At 34.8% G+C, this 20264-nt stretch overlaps 1 protein-coding gene across 5 annotated transcripts in view; it reads right to left on the reverse strand.

The window, feature by feature from the left end:
- The window catches only part of CACNA2D1 (calcium voltage-gated channel auxiliary subunit alpha2delta 1), a gene marked incomplete at both ends in the record, with an annotated part of 353068 nt that overhangs the window by 54681 nt on the left and 278123 nt on the right, over positions 1-20264 (reverse strand). For all 5 annotated transcript variants that reach the window (XM_079549445.1, XM_079549444.1, XM_079549443.1 and 2 more), the window contains 2 exons: positions 12753-12857; positions 17751-17909. In XM_079549445.1, the coding sequence (XP_079405571.1) occupies positions 12753-12857; positions 17751-17909 (264 nt within the window). The remainder of the gene's footprint in view (positions 1-12752; positions 12858-17750; positions 17910-20264) is intronic.

Raw genomic sequence — 20264 nt, forward strand, 5'->3', positions numbered from 1 at the left:
TTGTACGTGATCCTTGGACTTCTATGCATTTATTTTGGCCTTAACATAACTAACTGGGGAAAACACAGAGAAAATCTCAGGACCCACAGTTATTAAGTTATAAAGATCTACAACTCAAAATGCAGAATTCAAATTTCAATGTCAAGTTAGGGAATAGCATGAAACACCAACAGAAATATATCAAGTTGCATTTTTGACTCTTCTGTCCATATTATTTGTTTCTTTCTTTAGGTACTATCCAGAAAAAGGTTCAGAGTTGGAAAAAAAAAAATACAAAAACAATGTGGGACATGGTAAGAATTTATCTCTCAAATACTTACATGCAAAAGATAATTGCAAGCTCAACATCTTTGAATTAATAGATGTGAAAAATGCTGTAATGCATTTGATAAAACACCTTCTCAAGTATTTCCACAATTGAGCCTCTGGGATCATTTCTATTCAATCCTTAACTCCAAGCTGCAGTGATAACTTGTAAATTCCTAGTCTAATTGTAATCTTTCTAATACAAATCCTTCTTTGAAAAATGAAAGAAAAATTATTGGAAAACTCTTCTGCTTCGGATATGACTCAAAATTATACACAGAGAAAAAAGCGTTTAATGATCTTACTATTTTGAAAAAACAGACACAAGTACACTGACGTGCTGTGTGGTAAAATACAATTGCTGGTTTTGCCATGATTTTTTTGTTGCATCACAATGAAAACATATCTGCATTAAAACAAAAAAGAGGGGGTATTTTCTAGTGTAAAGCTTGAAAACACTATTACCACTATTACAATTTAACACTTCAGAAAATTTGAGAATTACCACTTCCACTGAACCGAGAGAACACAAATTCATTTGTACTGTTCTACATCTTATTAGTGCCACCTTGTGGAACTGTAGCAACCAATTCCTAACTCACTGATGCTAGCAGTTGATGCTCCTTCCTGCTCTGCTAGGAGTACAAAGGTTTACATACTTTGCTCATATAAACTATTCTATCTCTGTTAAATCAATTCTAATTAAATTGATGAAACACTGATGATATGGTCATTTCAGTCTTTATGTTGTCAAACCTTTCATGAGACAAAAGTATAATAGAAGTAGAAACTGTATTAGTCCATCCTGACAGGAATTTAATATAGAGATATTATATTACATGATAATGAGGAGGCTATGTCCTCTGCATTGAGCAACCTACATATGTAAAAAGAAGTTTCTAATATCGTTTTTCTAGCTGTAGGTACAAATCAGCTGTATTACTACCCTTTTAAAACATTAATCTCAACAGCAGTTAGAAAGAGAAAAGCTGTGACTTCAAAAACAAGTTGGATTTCATTATTATGTGCCTGAAGTGAGGTTTTAGAGTCAATTTGGTCGTGACTATCCTAACAAAAATTGTGCCTTGGTCAACGCACTGGCCTTGAGAGAATTGAGGAAGTTCCTGGGACAGCAGAGTCTGCACGCATGATTGGAAGCTATATTATTGCTTTTTTCTTCTCTCCTTTTCCTTGGTGCTCATGGGAGCAGTGCCAGAGCCCTAGTTGAGAGGGCACCAGTTGGCACAGCCTGCAAACCTCAAAGGTCTAACTAACCATACATATGATTGCAAAAGTGTTTAAGCCCATGTCCCTTCCCAATGGAATTCATTAATATAAGTGATGCCTTAAGACACTGAGGCAGACATTTGATGTCACCAATCATGCAGTGCAGTTACTGTATGCTTAACCCATCCATTGAAACTCATGGATTTATTTCATCTGGAAGAACCCGAAATATCCCTGAAGTAGTCTTCTGTGGTGCGGATTTGCAGCCGTAGTTTGAGTGAAAGAGTGCTGACATACTAGCAGCTTCTCCTGCATTACTGACTGAGCTCTCCTGAATGTGCCAACTCACCAGACTGCCCCAGACTACCTCAGGAATAAATGTAAGGCAATCCTTTTGAATCAAGTGATTTCCCAGCCACTCACTCCATCTCCAGGTCATTCCTGTTCCTCCCTCAGATTAAGAAATTACACTATCAGCTTTTTCATGTTCCAACTGATTATTTACTTTTTCCACACAAACTCTATTTACTCAGTTGACTTGTTTTCTTCTATGGTTATCTTAATAATTTTTCTTTGCTGAAGCAGAAAACAACTGAATTTCTCCTTTCCCTAAGCTAATTCACCCCGACATTCAGCATTTAGCATTCCCTGAAGAAAAAAATCATTTTTTCCAAGAGTTCTTTGTACATTTGGTTGCTCATATTGGAAAGCAGACAAAGGAGGTGACAAAGTATTTCCCTCTGTACTCTAGATTAAAAGCATTTTCGGCATTTCTTTGATAGTCAAAACAACACTGTGAGGGAGATGAGCAGCTGGAAAGGACCAGATTAATTAGAGGGATATTCACTGTTCACAAGACATGACACTGTTCACAAGACTCACATGACACAAAGCCTTTTTTTTTTTTTTTTTTTTTTTTTAAATTTATTTGAAGTATTTAAAGGAATATTTAATATCCCACTGAACATATTCTATCTAATGAAGTTATTTCAAACTCTATTTTTTAGCAGTTTTTAACTCTGCACTGTAGAGTAACTATTAAAATTTAAATTTTATTCAATTACCTTTTTAAAAAAATTATTCAGTGATCTTTCTTTAAAAAAAAACAGTACACTTTGCCCTTTGTATAGTTATTCTCTCTATTATTTACTCCCACTACTCTAGTTTTGCACAGCTTGGGAAGTAAAACAAAGTACTTGCAAATGCCAAACAGTCTTACAAAAGAGAGACTTTTTCCCTTGTTCATGCGCTGTTTTTTGGAGATCAGCCTTCAAAAGGAACATTATCCTACGACAGTCTTAAGAGTGAGAGATTTAAGAATGAATATTCTGTAAGTTTTGTTCAATTTTTAAGAGAAGAAAAAATGTTAAGCACTTTTAACTGCGGAAACTTGCCACTACACATAAGACTGGGCTTAGGGCAACCTGACCTTGTACTTATTGGCAGTAAAACATTCCTGTATGGAAACAAGCTTGCACTGATGATGCCTGATTTCAGCAACTGCCAAATGTCCTATAATATCTGAAAGACTGAGTCTTATGTGCAATCATATATTAGAGAACGTCCTTCGCAGCTAGCAATTAACGCAATCGGTGTGCATACTAGCCATTGTGCTTCTTGCCAAACTGCACCTGAAATCTCAGCATTGTCTTCGAAAAACACTACAAACATACACCTCATCTATACGACTGAAAGAGATAGTTCCTCCCTATACTGAATGACACATATTTTCATTACCTTTCTAATCAGCTTAATAAACTTACCTGTAAGGGAAAAAAATAAAATGAAAGACCACAAACAAACAAAAAAGAAAAGAACTGATACTACATGTAATCTTCAGATAAAACCATGGAGCTGTCTGTAGTCCTGGTGTGTTCAACAGCTTGTATAAGAGTGCACTTTTTATAATTCTTATGGCATGTTTTGCATTCAAAACAGCGGGGAGAAGAGCAAAGAACTCCAGGTAACAAGATATAGGACATATATCAGTCTGTGTGAAGTAACTGAATTTAAATTCTTTGCCACAAAATCTGGCTTTTTAATGGAGAGGAGAAAAGAAGCATTTTCATCCTTACTCAAATATGCTTCTTACAGAGAAATCTACTAGAAACAAAATACTACCTTTGGTTTTGTTTTTAAATAAAATAGCCTATACAAGACTGCAACAGAAAGCTCCAAGGTTACTGTTTCCCTAGCATCATAAAAATCACAGAATCTTTAGAGTTGGAAGAGACCTTTAAAGGTCATCTTGTTCAAATCCCCTGCAAAGAACAGGGACATCCGCTTCTAGATCAGGTTGCCCATGATTCAGCCTCATCCTGGAAGCTTCCAGGGGCATCCACCACATCTATGGCAACCTGTTCCAGTGCCTTAACACTCTCATTGTAAAAGACTTCCCTTATATCTAACCTAAATCTACACTCTTTAAGCTTGAAACCACTTCCCCTTGTTCTGTCACAACAAACACTGCTACAAAGTCTGTCCCCTTCTTTCCTGTATCTCCCCTTTAGATACTGAAAGGCTGCTCTCAGGTCACCTCATAGCCTTCTCTTCACCAGGCTGAACAGCCCCAGCTCTTTCAGCCTGTCTTCATTTGTTCTGGCCCTTCTATGGATGTGCTCCAGCAGGTCCATGTCTCTCTTGTACTGAGGACTCCATATCTGGATGCAGTACTCCAGGTGAGGGTTCAACAGTGAAGAGTGGAACAGGATCACTTCCCTTGCCCTGCTGGCCATGCTTCTTTTGATGCAGTCCAGGATATGATTGGCTTTCTGGGTGTGAGGGCACATTACTGGCTCATGTTCAGTTTGCCATGGCAGGGTTGCACTCAATCCTCCCATTCCCCAGCTTGTATTGGTAGTGGGGGCTGCCTCAACCCAGGTGCAAGACCTTGCACTTGGATTTGTTGAACCTCATGCAGTTCACCTGGGCCCACTGCTCAAGCCTGTCTAGGTCCCCTTGAATGGCATCCTGTCCCTCAGGTGTGTCAACCATACCACACAGCTTGGTGTCATCAGCAAACTTGCTGAAGGTGCACTTGACCCCACTGTCAAAGTCACTGATACTGAAGAGCATTGGTGTCAGTACTGACCCCTAAGGGACACCACTTGTCACTGATCTCCATCCAGACATTGAATCACTGACCACCACTCTCTAGACTTGATCCTGCAGCCAGTTCCTCATCTATTGAAAAGCCCACCCATCAAATCCACATCTTTCCAATTTGGAGAGAAGGATCTTGTGGAGTACCATGTCAAAGGCCGTACTGAAATCCAGATAGATGACATCAGTGGCTCTTCTCTTATTCTCTGATGCAGTTACACCATCATAAAAGCTCACTAGGTTGGTCAAACAGGATTTGCCCTTGGTGAAAGCCATGCTGGTTCTCCCATATCCCCTCTCTATCTTTCATGCATCTTAGCATAGTTTCCATGAGGATTTACTTCAGATCTTTCCTGACACAGACGTGAGACTGACAGGTCAGTAGTTCCCAGGGTCACCTTTTTTATCCTTCCTAAAAATGGTTGTGATGTTGCCTCTTTCCACTCACCAGGGACTTCACCTGATTGCCACGACTTTTCAAATAGCACTGAGAATGGCATGGAAACTACATCAGCGAATTCATTCAAGACTCTGGGATGCATCTCATTGAGACACATAGACTTGTGGACGTCCAGGTTCCTCAGGTGGTCACAAATCTAATCTCTGCTTATAATGGGAGGGATGTTGCTTCCCCAGTCCCCTCCTACCAAACCAAACATTTGAAGGCTGTGTGATGAGCAGTTATCAGAGAAGACCGAGGCAAAAAAGTAGTTAAATACCTCAGCCATCTCCTTGTCTGCTGTTAAAGGCTTGCTGCTTTTGTCTACATATAGGACCAAGAATACAACATGGAGAGTATGAGTTACACAGTTCATCACCTTCAAAGAGATGGCTTTATAAAATGGTATATAAATAAACACAATTCTTTCTTGTTAACAAGATCTATTAAAATAAAGTCAGAATTGTTGAAAAAACAACACAACAAAATAATATTTGCAGCTTGCCACCCAAGTGCTTTGGTCAGTATGGATTTAATTTCTTCTTTTGCAGGGCACTATGAAACACAGAACTCCCATGTAAAACTCCTCAAACACTGAATACATCACCTTGAATTTGTCACAAGATTAACTTGAATATGATTTCAACTAAATTTACTGTCTTCAAATGGAGGCTCAAGATAGAAACAAGAATAGAGATGCATAATAGGCCAAAAATTCTATTACTGCATATGGAGGCTGATACTGCTATGAAACATAAAAGTGTTTTGTGTGTGTTTCCTCTTTTTTTTTAACAGTAAGATCTATAAAAATTATTGCAAAAACCTAAAAAAAATTTAAGAGCTCATTCTTGAATGTCATTTCCCATAGCCATGTAAAGACAACACTGCAAAGTCACTTCCTCATTCTTCTATTCTGTATAGTACTTCTAGTTCCATGCAAAAGACTAAAGAACATGATTATTATTCTCCTGAGATATGACAGAACAGGTTTTAACCTTTCATTTGAAATTAATCATGACTTTGAATCCAAGTCATTTTCTGTATAAAAGCACTTCATTCTCTTTGCTTTTCATCTGTATACTCATCTGTAACTTTTTTTGTATTTATTTTCTTGCTTTTTGTCATCAATGAAATTTTTTTTTTTTTTCAAATTTTACAAACAACACTTGCTTAACTGCATACAAGAATTGTTATTTGATAAGATTTCTCAGACAGTGCTCTCTTATTTCAGGTATTGATGTGCTCTCCCACCAGCAGCAATCTGGAATAGTTTACATTTAAGCTGCACAGTGTTTCTACTTACATAAATGAAGTTCACAGACATCTACACTTATGATTTGTCATTTCCTATTTTATATCCCTTTCATACATAATGCATCCTGAGTGAACACATTCCTTGCTATCAGAATGAACTGAAACTATGTTTCTTGAAATTTTCATTTCCCTCTTCACCTGTCCTCTCTTTATACTGCTGCAGACGTACAACTTGTCCTACTATCTGTTTCAGATTACTACATGGTTACTACAAAGATTGCCATTCTGTAACTTCTTTTCAGTCCCAATATGAAATCTCCTACACATTTCCATCTGTTTTTCCATCAGTGCATTGGCCAGTCTTTTCACTATAAGATGTCCCATTCCACTTGAAATGTTGTATTATCCCATCTAATGTGCTAACTCCCAACTATTGCTCACTAGAAACATATATTTTTTATTATATGTGTTCATGCGATAAAACAATATAATGGAAAACACAAGTCTTGAGTACACTGTAGAAGCTTAGGAATATTTTTTGTTCTAGAAGATGTCAAAGAGTTTTTTTCTGAATTAACTGAAAATCTGGAAGGAACAAGATAGTTGGATTGAAAGAGCAAGAACTGATTTTGGAAGGTGTGGCATTTTGTTCATGTAAATAAGTAAAATGCAGTCCCATTCTCTTATTTTCATTCCATAATAATCATAATGTACTTTCTGTATTAAGTTATATCCTATCCCTCTTGCCTAGATTAATCATTTTATGCCATCTGCAGCATACACCTGCATGACACCTTGAATCAATCACTATTAATGTAGTGGTTTGTAACTGAAGATAAACAAAAATAGACATATCAAATAGTCTCCTCACACCAAACATGAACGAAACAAGCTGTCAGTTGGGTATTACGTAACACATACATATGATTCTAATAAGACTGATAAGATTACTTTTCAACAAAATTACATTAAAAGTTTTCTTAGCCTTCTGCAGTTCTCAGCATGAACACATGGATTTTATCTTGCAAGCAGATAAAAACTCCACGTGGTAACCCAGACGGTGTCATGATGATAATGAAACAGCAGCCTAAAGAGAAACTCGGTACCAACATGAAGCCCTGTGGATATAAGCATGAAAAGGCTTTTCTGCATACTGATCTCCCAAAATAAACCCTCAGCTGCCCTGCTGCACTTTCTGCTGCGCTTCCTAAGCCTGCAGCAATCTTGCCCAACAAATTTATGTACATATATAGAACAGCATGTGAGACTTGACAGCTGAAGGGAAAAGTGGGTGAAAAGGTAACAAGAAATGGATAGCAATTCCTTATTGCAACTTTATGGGGAAAAAAAAAAGGAAGAAAAAAAGAAAAAGATTTTATATAGTCTAAATGAAAAGGCATCATGGAAAGACAGTGTGGCAAGGGCTGTGTCAGACTCCTCAAATGCAACAGCATTGCCAGGCAATGGACACATGCCAGGAGTACATCAGTGCAGCTTCTTTCCTAAAAGGATATTTTTTGAACATTAAAAACAAATAAACAAACAAACAAAAAAAAACCCATCATATTTCTAATATTTACTCATTTCTGAATGGAGGAAGAAGCTTCACACTATCAGGTAATTGTGTCTCAAAACTTAGGTAAATGAGGAAAGACGTGTACTTCATATGACACTTAAAAAAACCCACCAAACAAAAAAAGCAAAACAAAATTATTTCCTGGATTTACACATTTGTAACCTTAAACCACCTAGTACTGTTCAATTTAGTTACTACTGAAGTTTTTCCAAATAGTAATTGTCACAGAGGAAGACTACTGATGTGGAATATTTACATTCATTAATTAAATGACATTAATCTATGTTAGGAACTGAGAAGCTAGAACTGTTGAATACATTCTCAACCCTTCATAAATAAGTGAGGCTAAGAAATTGGCAAAAAAAAAAAAAAAAAAAAAAAAAAAACCTTAAGAATAAGATATTTCTGCAGCAAGCTCTCTACTAATATTTGCCACTTTAATTAAAAGGAAAAAAAGAAAGCATACAACAAAAAACACAAGGGACTGACTGCAAAACATGTGAGTACTGGCCCAAATTTTACCCAGAATGTTCTAGCTTTACCAGTTGTGAAAGCCACTGTATTGTATTGTGCATACAATAAATTAAAATTAAGAGCTGGACATACTCTTAAGACAGAAATGATTAGGGAAGGAGCCAGAGAGCCAGTTCAACCAGCTGGCTGGAAATCTTTTCTGTTATGGGATTATTCTTTGTACCATCACTTCAATAAAATTCACGTCGCAAGAAGGCTGTCTAGGGAGAAATAACAGCTTCTGCCTCTCTGAATATCGCAGAAGGCAAATGCAGTATGGCTCAGACAACGATCTAAAAACTGAAAGCTTAAAGACTGGCTTAGCACTTATGCTATTTTATGTATGAAATTATGCAACATAGTATCCAGACAAACTAGAACTTTGCTCACTTCAGTCCTTTATTTCCTTACTTAGTGCTGTATCCTGTGTCACAGATCTGGTACACAGAAACGCAAGAGCTTTGACACTTTGATATTTGTTAAGCCCCATCAGAGGTCAATGTTGGTGCTGAGAAATATACTGTTTTTATTTTCAGCTTCATGAGTAACTCTAGAAAATTACATTTATTCAGTCTGACACCTAATCAGAATCCCATGGCTATCCCAAGTAGAAATGTCATCAGCTTTCTCAGTGGTTATTTGTAGTCAGAAATAATGCTTTCAGGCTTGTCTGGAATGACTCAACTACCATTGCCTAGATTAACACTAAATATTTCTCTTTTTTATTCATACCGATATGCAATTGCACTATAAAAGATGCAATCCAATAAAAAAAAAAAAAAATGGTAAAGATAGCAGAAGGAATTTTTATTTTAGAAGAACTTTTGCAAATGTTTTCTCATAGGGGTTTAATTATATCATTCAACAGAAACACTGAATCTGTCACATTTGAAAAAAGACACTTGATAATCCTACATTTCTTTGTGAAACTTCCCAGGTTGGAGCCTCCTCACATTGAGCTTCTATCACTGTAGCAGCTCTGTGCCCACCACACACAACTATTTATAATATAACTGAGTTGTTGAGACACTTCTCTTTATACCTTTTCTTCTCAAATGACAATGCCATGAGGTTGTATTAATCATTACAGATAATTTGGTGAGAATGAGACATGAGACTGACCTTGTGCTTCTCCTCCCACCTGAAATCAGTCCATCTGACCACCCAAGACATCTGTCATGCCAGGAAACTTCAGACAACTGAAAGTGCATAAGCTAGATATAAGATCTTTTTCCTACTCACATAAATTGAGCAATTCTGAGTGCACAGTCTGCCCTGAAGAACTGTATTAGTTTTCTATTTTTAAGCTGAATTCAAAATTCTTAGGATGGAGAATCACTACTGTGCCTGTGTTTCAATTCAATATATATTGCTATCTTCAGTGAAGCCATCTGCAGTATGAGTGCAAATAAAAAGCAAATTTACCACCCACATTCCTGAAATTCATAGTGCGTGGTATTTCACACATTTAATGTGACTGCCCCAAATGTCACCTTAAAGGTAAACAAGCCAATTTTTAAATATCAAGTACAGCATATAGTTGCAATCTGTGACAATAAAATCTGGGTTTATAGAGGGAAAAAGCCACGCAAAGGTAAAACATAATTGTAATTTTTCAGATGAAAAACTTTTTTAGATGAAAACTAGGAAAGTTGCTCCTCAAAAAAAGTTTTATAAATTTTAAAATAATCTTCATACTTTGATTTGTAAAGACAGAAAACTGTTTAAAGCATACCTAAATCCCTATCCAAATATATGGAATTCAGTAATTTAAAAGAGCAGTTTTCCGGACTGGAATCCAAGATGTTTTTCAGTACTTTTGAACTGCTTACTGCATCTTTTCGTTTCTAAACTCAGAGGGCAGCAGTAAGGGTAACGTAAACAAGTGTACTAAATCACGTCATCTGACTGCACAAAATTCATTTCAACTTCTTTCACGATAAAGAATTACAAAGTTAACGACACAAAGAAGAAAACAGGCAGAGAGCTGAAGACATTTTACATAAAATGAAAACAAGTAATAATATATTTGAATGAAACTATTTGTTTGAACAAGAGAAAATAGTAAGTTTAAGAAATTTCAGGACAACAGAATCTAGATTGGCATAAAATCTAATATCTGATCATGGAGGCAGCCCACTGTGTAATCTAAGAAGGTAATGCTATGTGACTAATACCTCAAAAAATTAAAATTATATTTTTCAAGTTAGATTGTGTCTGTCAATGCTGTTATTACTGTTCTCTGTTCAATTACATGAAGATAGATAGAAAAGGAACAAGATTTGGGACTGAGGGTAGTATAACCAAGGAAACCATCATTGAATATTTTGTGTTAGTCCTATTTTTAAAAAATATTATTTTTATTTCATTATTTCATATATACATATAGGATGTCTTACATAATGTTTATAATATTGATTTTTATCATTATTATTATTATTATTTCAATACTAGAATGATTCAAATGATTGTCAGGGAAGTTTTATTAGTATTTCTAAAAATGAATTTACTGTTTCGTTAGAAAGTTTTCAACCATGAATTTCTTTTCAATAAGACAACAATTGTTTCTGATTGAAAACTGATAAAGAGAAAGAATTATACCTGCAAATTTTTCTTACTCTCTCTTTTATTTCCGAAGTCACCTTAGAGGAAAACCAGCAAGGATTGTATCTAACAACCCAGTAACAAAATATAATTTCTTACAGATATGGATTTGTAGATACTTAGAACATAAATTTGTAGGAAAATGACCTTGCATTGCATCTGCACTAAAGTTAATTACATATGAAAATGCACTTAACTAGTCAGAAATCCAACTGTGACTGTTGCCACCATTACACACTTGTTACATGCAACAAAAAATCTAAACATTTATTTGGTAGAGAGAACAAGAAAGTGAAAGTGTATTATATATAAAATTATCCATACTACTATACATCAAAACAGCCCAACTCTTAGCAGTGTAAATTTGCAGTATTGAGAGATGCAGTAAAAGTGCCATTCTAAATTATATTTCATTAATTATACTTCACAGAATGATTGTCAGGCATGATGTAAGACAACAGATCACAGCACTGAAAATCTGTTACATTATTTGAACTAGATATTTTGCTGTAATTTTCCATTAGCACAGTAAATTAAATGGAAAATAATAAGATGTATTCTCCCTCTCATTTGTCTCTTCTTTAGTTTATAGCATTTGTTATATAATAAAAGCTATCATGTCCACATTTGAAGAGGAATCTCTGCATATATTTTCAGAATACAGCCATGTGTGTCACAGAGTGAGTTGCTATGATTTCAACTGTTCCATCTAATTGTCATTTTAAAAACATAGACACAAAGAATAACTACATCCCACCACATCATTCTATGTCAAACACTATTATAAAGCAGACATAAAATTATTATTCACTAAGTGAATCATTGGTGGAGATGGAAATTGTCTTGCATTCCTAGCTCCACTTTTGAAAGGATTAATTCAAATGTGTATTTCCATTGAAATACTTCTACTGCTTTACGCATAGACATACATGGCAACTACTAAAGTGTCTTAGGAAACTAATCTAACATCTAGAGGCATCTTCATACAGTAGGTATAGGTAAGTTCTTAGTTACAATATGAACCCAGCTTACATTTAACTTTTCTTTAGAAATAAATTAATCTTCTGAGCATAATGATTTACCTGAAAAATAGTAGAGAACAACCATAAACCTGTTTTATTTGACACACATGTGAAAAACCCAATCTGATCAGCACAAAATCCAGTGCCTCTTGTGTCAAGTCCATAATTCTAGTTTAATTACAGAACAAGTTTCAACACCAGAAAACTGTCCTTTTACTAGTTAAGACACTCAGTTTCATAATTAGCCTCACAGGGAAAGATGGGTGGCTTTGTTCTAGACCAAAGCTGTTCAGATTCAGATTTTTGAGACCTACTTTTGCCTTTGGTTGATGAACAACAAAACATATTGAAAATACTCACAGTGAGAAGATACATTCTATATTATTTAACTACCTGTGATTCCACTTGATAGTGCAAGGATTGCAGTAAAGCAAGAAAAATGCTATTAGCATTTAATTCTGAATGGCTAATGCACTTTTGTACCACTTGACAACAGTGAGTTATAAAGTGCAAACATTAAATATGTTTTACATTTTTTTAAAATGAATATTATATAGTTAGACAGCTTTAAGTGCCCAGAAAGTTCAATAATTAAAAAAAAAAAAAAGAATATATTATACACATGCCAAAATGCTTTTATTTCTGTATTTAAACATTCCACATCATACTATTGTACTCAATAAAAGAAAGTCTTTCATATATTACTTACTTTTTTGTCTTCATTATATTTATGGAATATTTCTTGCGCTCTTTCTTCACCGCCATCCGTAAACAACATTATAATCTTATTGCAGTTAGCTCTAGAAACACTGTGCTGTAAAAATACAAACAGAAGCTTATATTTTATTTCAAGCTATAAAGAATAACAATTGTTCTATTTGATGGCTTTCACATAAAAATGTTTATTACTTTAACAGAAGGAAAAATTTCTGCACTTTGGGAGTAATGAAAATACTTACAAAGTCTTCCAGCATTTCATTCAGTACCTCCTTCCAAAAACAAAACAAAACAAAACAAAGAAAAAAACACCAAAAAAGACTTTTTTTTTATTGTATGAGAGCTAAGCCCAACAGTTCTAAGATCTGTTCAGAGGAATGAGGATCACCACCAAACTTTGACACCATCTCCACCGCATAGCTATACAGATGCTCTGCATCATTACAGTGATCTGAGATTTGTATGTGACACCCTCTGTATATTTTTAATTTTCTCTTTTCCATCCCTAATGTCATTTTGGAAATTTGGAAACAATAGTCTTCTAATGAATAACTGAATGTGAAATGAATTACTAAATATGAATTACTGAGTATGCACTTAAAAAAAAAAAAAAAAAAAAACAAAACCATGCATTTTTTTTTTTCTGCTCTACTCCTGCTCAAAGACTCTTCATTATTTCTTGAGAAGGAGCCTGGAACAAAGAGAATTGAGGAGAAACCCCCTTGACTCCTTATTCAGCAGTCAAAGTAACTAGTAAAGCCACTGGGAAAAACATAATGTACTATGCAAAGAAATAAAAGTGGAGTTCCAAAGCCAGAACAAGAAAGAAATGAAGGAATTTTGGCTCCATACAAAAGGAGCCACAGGCTCCTCTGCTGGCACTCATCACAGTTCCTCATTGCCTGAAAAGTTCTATCTAGTCTAAACAATCCTTTCTTAAGTTGTGCAGCCAGCATTCCTTGTACTCCGTGTTGCACACAAGAGATCCTACCCAGGCATGGTCTGCTACTTCTGAGTAGATGCATGTGAAGGAGTAAAACATTTAGAAATTCTGTGGAATAAAATGAACATTGCCCCTCATAAGCTACATTTTGCTATATTAATTCACTATACACTCAGAGAGAGAAAAATAGTAGGGTGATCTTTCCACAGAACCAAATCCTCCCTTACTTTAGTCTTTGTAAATAGAATAAATGACTAACTTTCACCTAGCTAGTCAAGTGAGATGATCCCACTCCCCTTCATTACTTTTCATCCTGCTCTCTGATACGACTCGGTGTTCTGTAACAGAGACGCCCAACACCAAACACTCAAACATCAGCCAGTTATACCTAATATTGCAGCTCCAAGTTCTACCAGCAAATTAAAAATCAAAATATTATCGGCAGTCACTATACTCATAGATGAGTAAGTTTGCCTCAGAAATGTTCTGTATTGGTAGGTCAATGTCCAGGGAATTAGTACTTATTTAATCAATAAACAAACAAGCAAACAAACAATAACAACAAAAAGCAAATCAAATGATTTTCCTACATACAGTAACAAAAAATCCCTTGAAATCAATACATTCCCTTCAGTCTCATTAGCACACTCTTGTTCATTTGGAATTACACAACTTATGACCCTCTTTTACTTGTGAAATATAACTTACAAGATACTGCTTTGGGTTGCAATATTCTTTATATTAAAAAAGCAATAAAAGTAGAGTGGATACTTCATGAATAAAGGAACTCACGCACACTTACAGTGATTTGATACAAAATCTTAAACCTAGTTTCTTAGCATAAACCTCAAAAGAAAACAAGTTGGAACCAAGACTAAGCACTTGGTTTTAGCTCTATGTTGTTCTTGATTAAGGTCATCTAGATTCTTTTATAAATGTAAGCAAGACATTATCTGTTTTATACTGTACTTAAAATTGTGTAATTTTTCTTCTCATGAGTTTCATATCCTTAAAATTAACTCATTGAGAGTCAGGCTGGGATCAAACATTGTGAATTTTATACCACCTAGAAAGAGAATGTAAAGGAAGGCAAAAATCATCTACCTGAATCAAGAAGAGATGATCAGAAAACAAATCATAGTTAATGTGATATGAAGGAAAAACTCTTGAATTGCTGAAGTTAAAACATTATTTTCTAAGAAACAGTCAGTTAATGTAATAATAAATACTCAAAAAACACCTCAGAACTTATGGAATGATGTTTACTAATATGAAGTTGAATTAGCATGTTAAAAAAACCTGAGGTATTTATTTTAATCTAGCAGTACATTGAACAGCATGTTTTTTTCGTGACACTAGAAAAATATGACTTTGGTATGAAGGAAAACTTTTTGAAGTAACTTTCATCAAGAAATAATACGCCTAAATTCCTGCAAAAAATGTTTAAGATAATGAAATTATCTTAATGAAAGAAAAATGTGTAAGATGCTTAAAATATTCAATTACCATTGACCTTAAAGCAGTTGGATTACTTGAAATCATAAATATTACAGGAAACTATCCTAAGCATCTTTTTTATTACTGGTTTAAGCCTGTATTATATTCACCTAATATATCACTTTGCCATAAGAGTCTGGCATTGACACCCTCAGCAGATTTTTACTCTCCCTGCCGAATGGATTTGTTGATAGCTAGAAAGAATAACTGTATTTCTATTACCTAGCATAACCTTTTAATTTCCTTTGATAAACCCATCCACAATATCCAGTCATAATATACAGGCTTACAGAGATTGTGTGAGACTAATTACACCTCTGTCTCCTGCAGGCAAAGACAAAGTCCGACTACAAAACTAATCCCTAATTATTTTTTAAAGCAATTTTTTTTATCTTAAAACAAGTCCACTATTATAGGCGAATGCGGGACTCCTCCACGGGATGTGACAAGACAGGCCCTCTCCCAGCTCTATGACTGATGTGTGGCATGTGCCTTTAGGGGCGTAGACGAAGCACATAAGGTATATAAGCTAGAGCTCACATGTAATAAATGCCATTTTGCTGTTCACCATATTGGTGTGTACGTGCAGTTATTTGGTCCTGACCTGGTTAGGGTTAGTAGTGTAGGAGGCAATACAACAGTCCACTTTGAATCTTCCTGTATTCAAGTCTTCTTTTATGGCCTGAACACAAAGTACTTACATGGTATTACAGCAAACGTAATACAGAATGTTAATCAAACATAAATGCTGTGAGGAACCAGTTGTGTTTGGCAAAATTTATTGTGCCTTCCTGGTTCCTTCTGCGTGAGATGGCAATGGATAGAAATAAAGAAGCAATGTTATTAAGGCTAGTCTGAGAAAGTCTAACAACTTTTTGAATCCTGCAGGCAGATTTGTGCTCCTATCAGCAAACTGCACACAATCATTTTTCCACCAAAGCCCTTTGTTAATCAAAACTGATCTGCTGAGTAAATACTGTGGGAAACAGTGTATTTTCCTTTTCTCTATCAAAATTTCACGAGGTCAGAAAATTTTCAAGTAGTTCTACCCCTAAGCCACATATATAATGTCAGAAATGCTCCTTTAAGTCCAAAATCTGGTAGATAAGGAGGATAAAATAAGTAAAGGTGTCTCTACTGAGAGATATCATGGAAAAAAAAAATAATAAAAAGAATACATTTCATATTTATTAAGCTAGATCCTTAGATTCTGTAAGTTGGTTTCTGTAAATTTATTTATATTAAGGTTAAAATCAAATATATATCTTTATGATGATGAAATGTAAAAATTCTCTGGAGCATGAGTCTTATGGGGAGTGGCTGAAGAAATTGGGTTTGCTTAGTCTGAGAAGAAGAAGCTCAGAAATGATCTTATAGCTCTCTATAACTACCTGAAAGGAGGCAGTGGTGAAGTGGGTGTCAGTTTCTTGTCCCAGATAGCTAGCTAAAGGATGAGAGATAATGGCCTCAAGTTGTGCCAGGGTGGTTTAAGTTGGATGTTAGGAAGAATTTATTCTCACAGAGTGGTGAGGCATTGGAACTCATTGATCAGGGAGGTGGTGAACTCAATATCCCTGGTTGTTCAAGAAACACATAGACATGGTTTGGTAGGATATATTGGTTGTAGGTGGATGGTTTGACTAGATGATCTCAGATATCTTTTCTAACCTTGGTTATTCTATGACTCTAGGACTCTATGAAATATTTTTTAAAACAAAAAGCTACTAAAAGTGACTGATAGAACATTTGTGGTTAATAGGAAACATTACTGCTCAGAAATCCAGTGCTTGCATGAAAAGGACGTATAATGAGATCAAAACATGAAGACCAGGCACTCAGTTTTTGAGGAAATAGCTCATTTTGCCCATTAGGTAGAGAAATATGTAGTAATTCTCCCAGATACCTACTATCAATTACTGAATAGTCATCTGTTATTTCTGTCCTGCTGAAGTTAAGGTCAATAAATCATGAAACATAATAAATATAAAATTGCATGTATGAATAAGGTAAAAACAGTACTAGCAAAGTGAAAACCAAATCTATTCTCAAACCTTAGCAATCTGTCAAGATTTGGAGGTTCAACAAAGAAAATGACTGTTTACATGACTCTTTACATAGATTGATAGTGATAGATCAATAGTGATAGGGGAATGGTTTCAAACTAAGACAGGGGAGGTTTAGGTTAGATATTAGGAAAAAGTTTTTCACACAGAGAGTGGTGACACATCAGAACAGGTTGCCCAAGGAGGTTGTGGATGCCCCATCCCTGGAGGCATTCAAGGCCAGGTTGGATGTGGTTCTAGGCAGCCTGGTCTGATGGTTGGCAACCCTGTCCATGGCAAGGGGTTGAAACTAGATGACCCTTGAGGTCCTTTTCATCCCAGGCCATTCTAGGATTCTATGAAAAGACATATTGTTGGGATAATTTAATTTGCTAAATTAAAGTATCTTACTGATTATCTGTGATGACAGAGGAGCATGCAAATGCCTTCTGAACATTCAAGTTCTCCTAACTCACTTTCAGTAATGGGCAATGACTTTCATACTTACATTCAGCAGCTGTTCAAAAGCGTAGCTAAAGCCTTTTTTGTAATCAGTAATTCCTTTAGCAGAGATTTTATCCACAGCTTCCTTCAGCTTCTTCTTGTTCCTCACATTAGCTTGGACAAGATGATTAAAGCAACTGACATTCTGAGCATTATTGTTAAACTGTGAAATAAATAGAAATAGTATTAAAGACACAAATATACAATTCATTTAATTTTCTTTTCTAGATGTGTAAGTAGTAAATTTTAATGTCTGTCTCGTCCAAGATATGAAACGTGACACCTGGATATTAATTTCCACTGTACTGTGAATGTCCATCAGTGTTTGTGATTTCAAAATTGGGCAATAAAGATACTAAAAAAGTCATTTGGTACTTCATTCTTTGTTGCAACCCAATAATTTCTACAATAAGACAATGGAAAAATCCCATGAATTTTGTTTCAAGCTCATATAGTAAAAGAAAAATAGAATTAGGGAAGTCAGAAGAGAAATATGAGAAAAATAGAATTAGGGAAGTCAGAAGAGAAATATGAAAAAAAATATATTAATTTTTAATCACTGAAAATGTTGATTGAATTATCAATTCAATATCAATTTCTATACTGTATGTGTTAATTTATGGCTAGCCTGCTTAATAATAAAACTTCAAGGTTGTAATAAATTAAAACAGATAGCTTGTAGAAAGCCAAACATACTCTTGGGAGAAAGGAATAATGAGAGTACAGCTGTAAAAAGGAGAATATTGTTAAGAGCAATGCAAATTTGTGTATTAAGAAAACAAATATTTAAGCACTATTAGCAATAATAAAAAAAATAAAACAATCAAGCAAAAAAACCTACATCCTGAGAAATTCCATCATCTATGAGCTCATGATTTTAATGAAAAGCATACAGAGAAAAGTTTTTATGTGCAAAATTATTTCTGCACAATCAGTTTTTGGTCTCTGTATAAAGGTACATACACACATGCATATATATACATACAAGTATGCCTCAGAAGAAAGAGAAAGGTAGAAATATGTTTAACTTGTTAACTATCTGAGGTGAAAACTTAGTGAAAAACTTTAAAATAACTTTAAAATCAAGGGGTTGTTTAGGTTTAAATCTCAATACTGTTACTTAGTTCAGTGGGACTGCATAGAAAATAAGGCAAATAAGTTCATGGGGTTCAATAACTGCTCAGACTAGAACTCTTGGATTTTATACTTTCATACTTTAGAAAACTATACATAAGACAATTGAAATTAATATTTGTAATTCTGACTTACACAGAATTTACAAATTCAGTTGTATTACAGGAAAAAAAAACAGTTTTATTCTGCTTTTTGCTTAAAATTAGGTAGCAAATATTACTTTAAGAGCAGGCAACAGAGGTTACTAATGAAAGATATGAAACTAAATAAAAGGATTTCTGTAACAGAAAAGCACTAAGAATTATATACATATGGAAAGCATTCTTTATTCACTATGCAGTTGTATGTCAGGAAATAGAAACATTTTTATGTAAAAGACAGAAAGCAGAGACAAAGCAAAACAGCTTAATCACTGAAACACAGAACAGCACAGAGGTATGAGGGATTAATTTTCATAATACAGTGACTATAAATACAGCATCACGTATCTAAATAATATCCACTAATAGAAATAAGAAAACAGGCTGTAGTAATGGTTATAAAAATTATTTTCCAGTACTCCCACTGTCATCATGCATACTTCATTTTTAAAATAAATGAAAATATGGAATTGGATTACAGAGGCGCACATTTTCAGTTTGAATATTCCTTTAATGTATCCCACATTTCCCAGAAAAGAAGGATTTTGGTAAGGGCTGACTCTCTACTGCTATTAAAGTATAATACTCCCAGCTAGACTCTAAAAGTTTTATTTGCGTGATTTTAAAACCTTTATAATTTATAACACTCTTCCCTAGGACTCAAACAAGTTATGATCACTCATTTTTCTATTTCCCCTCAGTATCTTGATGTGGTGATACCTACATGCTGTGTTTCAGCAGCACATTTAGCCTGCACAACAAAACCACCAAATGATCACGCAACTGTAATCAATTTACTCTGACGCAAAACACTGACACGCTCAATTGTGTTTCTTGCTGAAGTAGCCAATAAATCACTCTGTGATCATTAGACACACAGGCCATGTGGTAGTGAAAACATAGTGCTGTGGAAATATTTCAGCTTGTCTTGATCTGATTTTGTAAACATGGCACGGAAAAAAAGATACAATTTTAAAAATACAAGTTCTGAAAATAAATTGTAATTGTGAATTGGGATTACAGTAGAATCACAGGAAGAATAAAAATGCTGTCAAAAAGTATCTCTGCTCTACAAAAGCCCATTTCACCTGAAAAGAAAATTTGAAAACATCTTTATCAGTAACATTTGATACAACTTATTCAATCAGCTGATTTCAATGGTTACTGGTGTTTCATTGAAGGCTTAGTGATAAGTGAAATTTTCTCCCTAAAATGCCACTAACAAAAAAATTCCAAAATTGTCC

This window comes from Tetrao urogallus (genome assembly GCF_951394365.1).
Source record: "Tetrao urogallus genome assembly, chromosome: 1".
NCBI classification, from domain to species: domain Eukaryota; kingdom Metazoa; phylum Chordata; class Aves; order Galliformes; family Phasianidae; genus Tetrao; species Tetrao urogallus.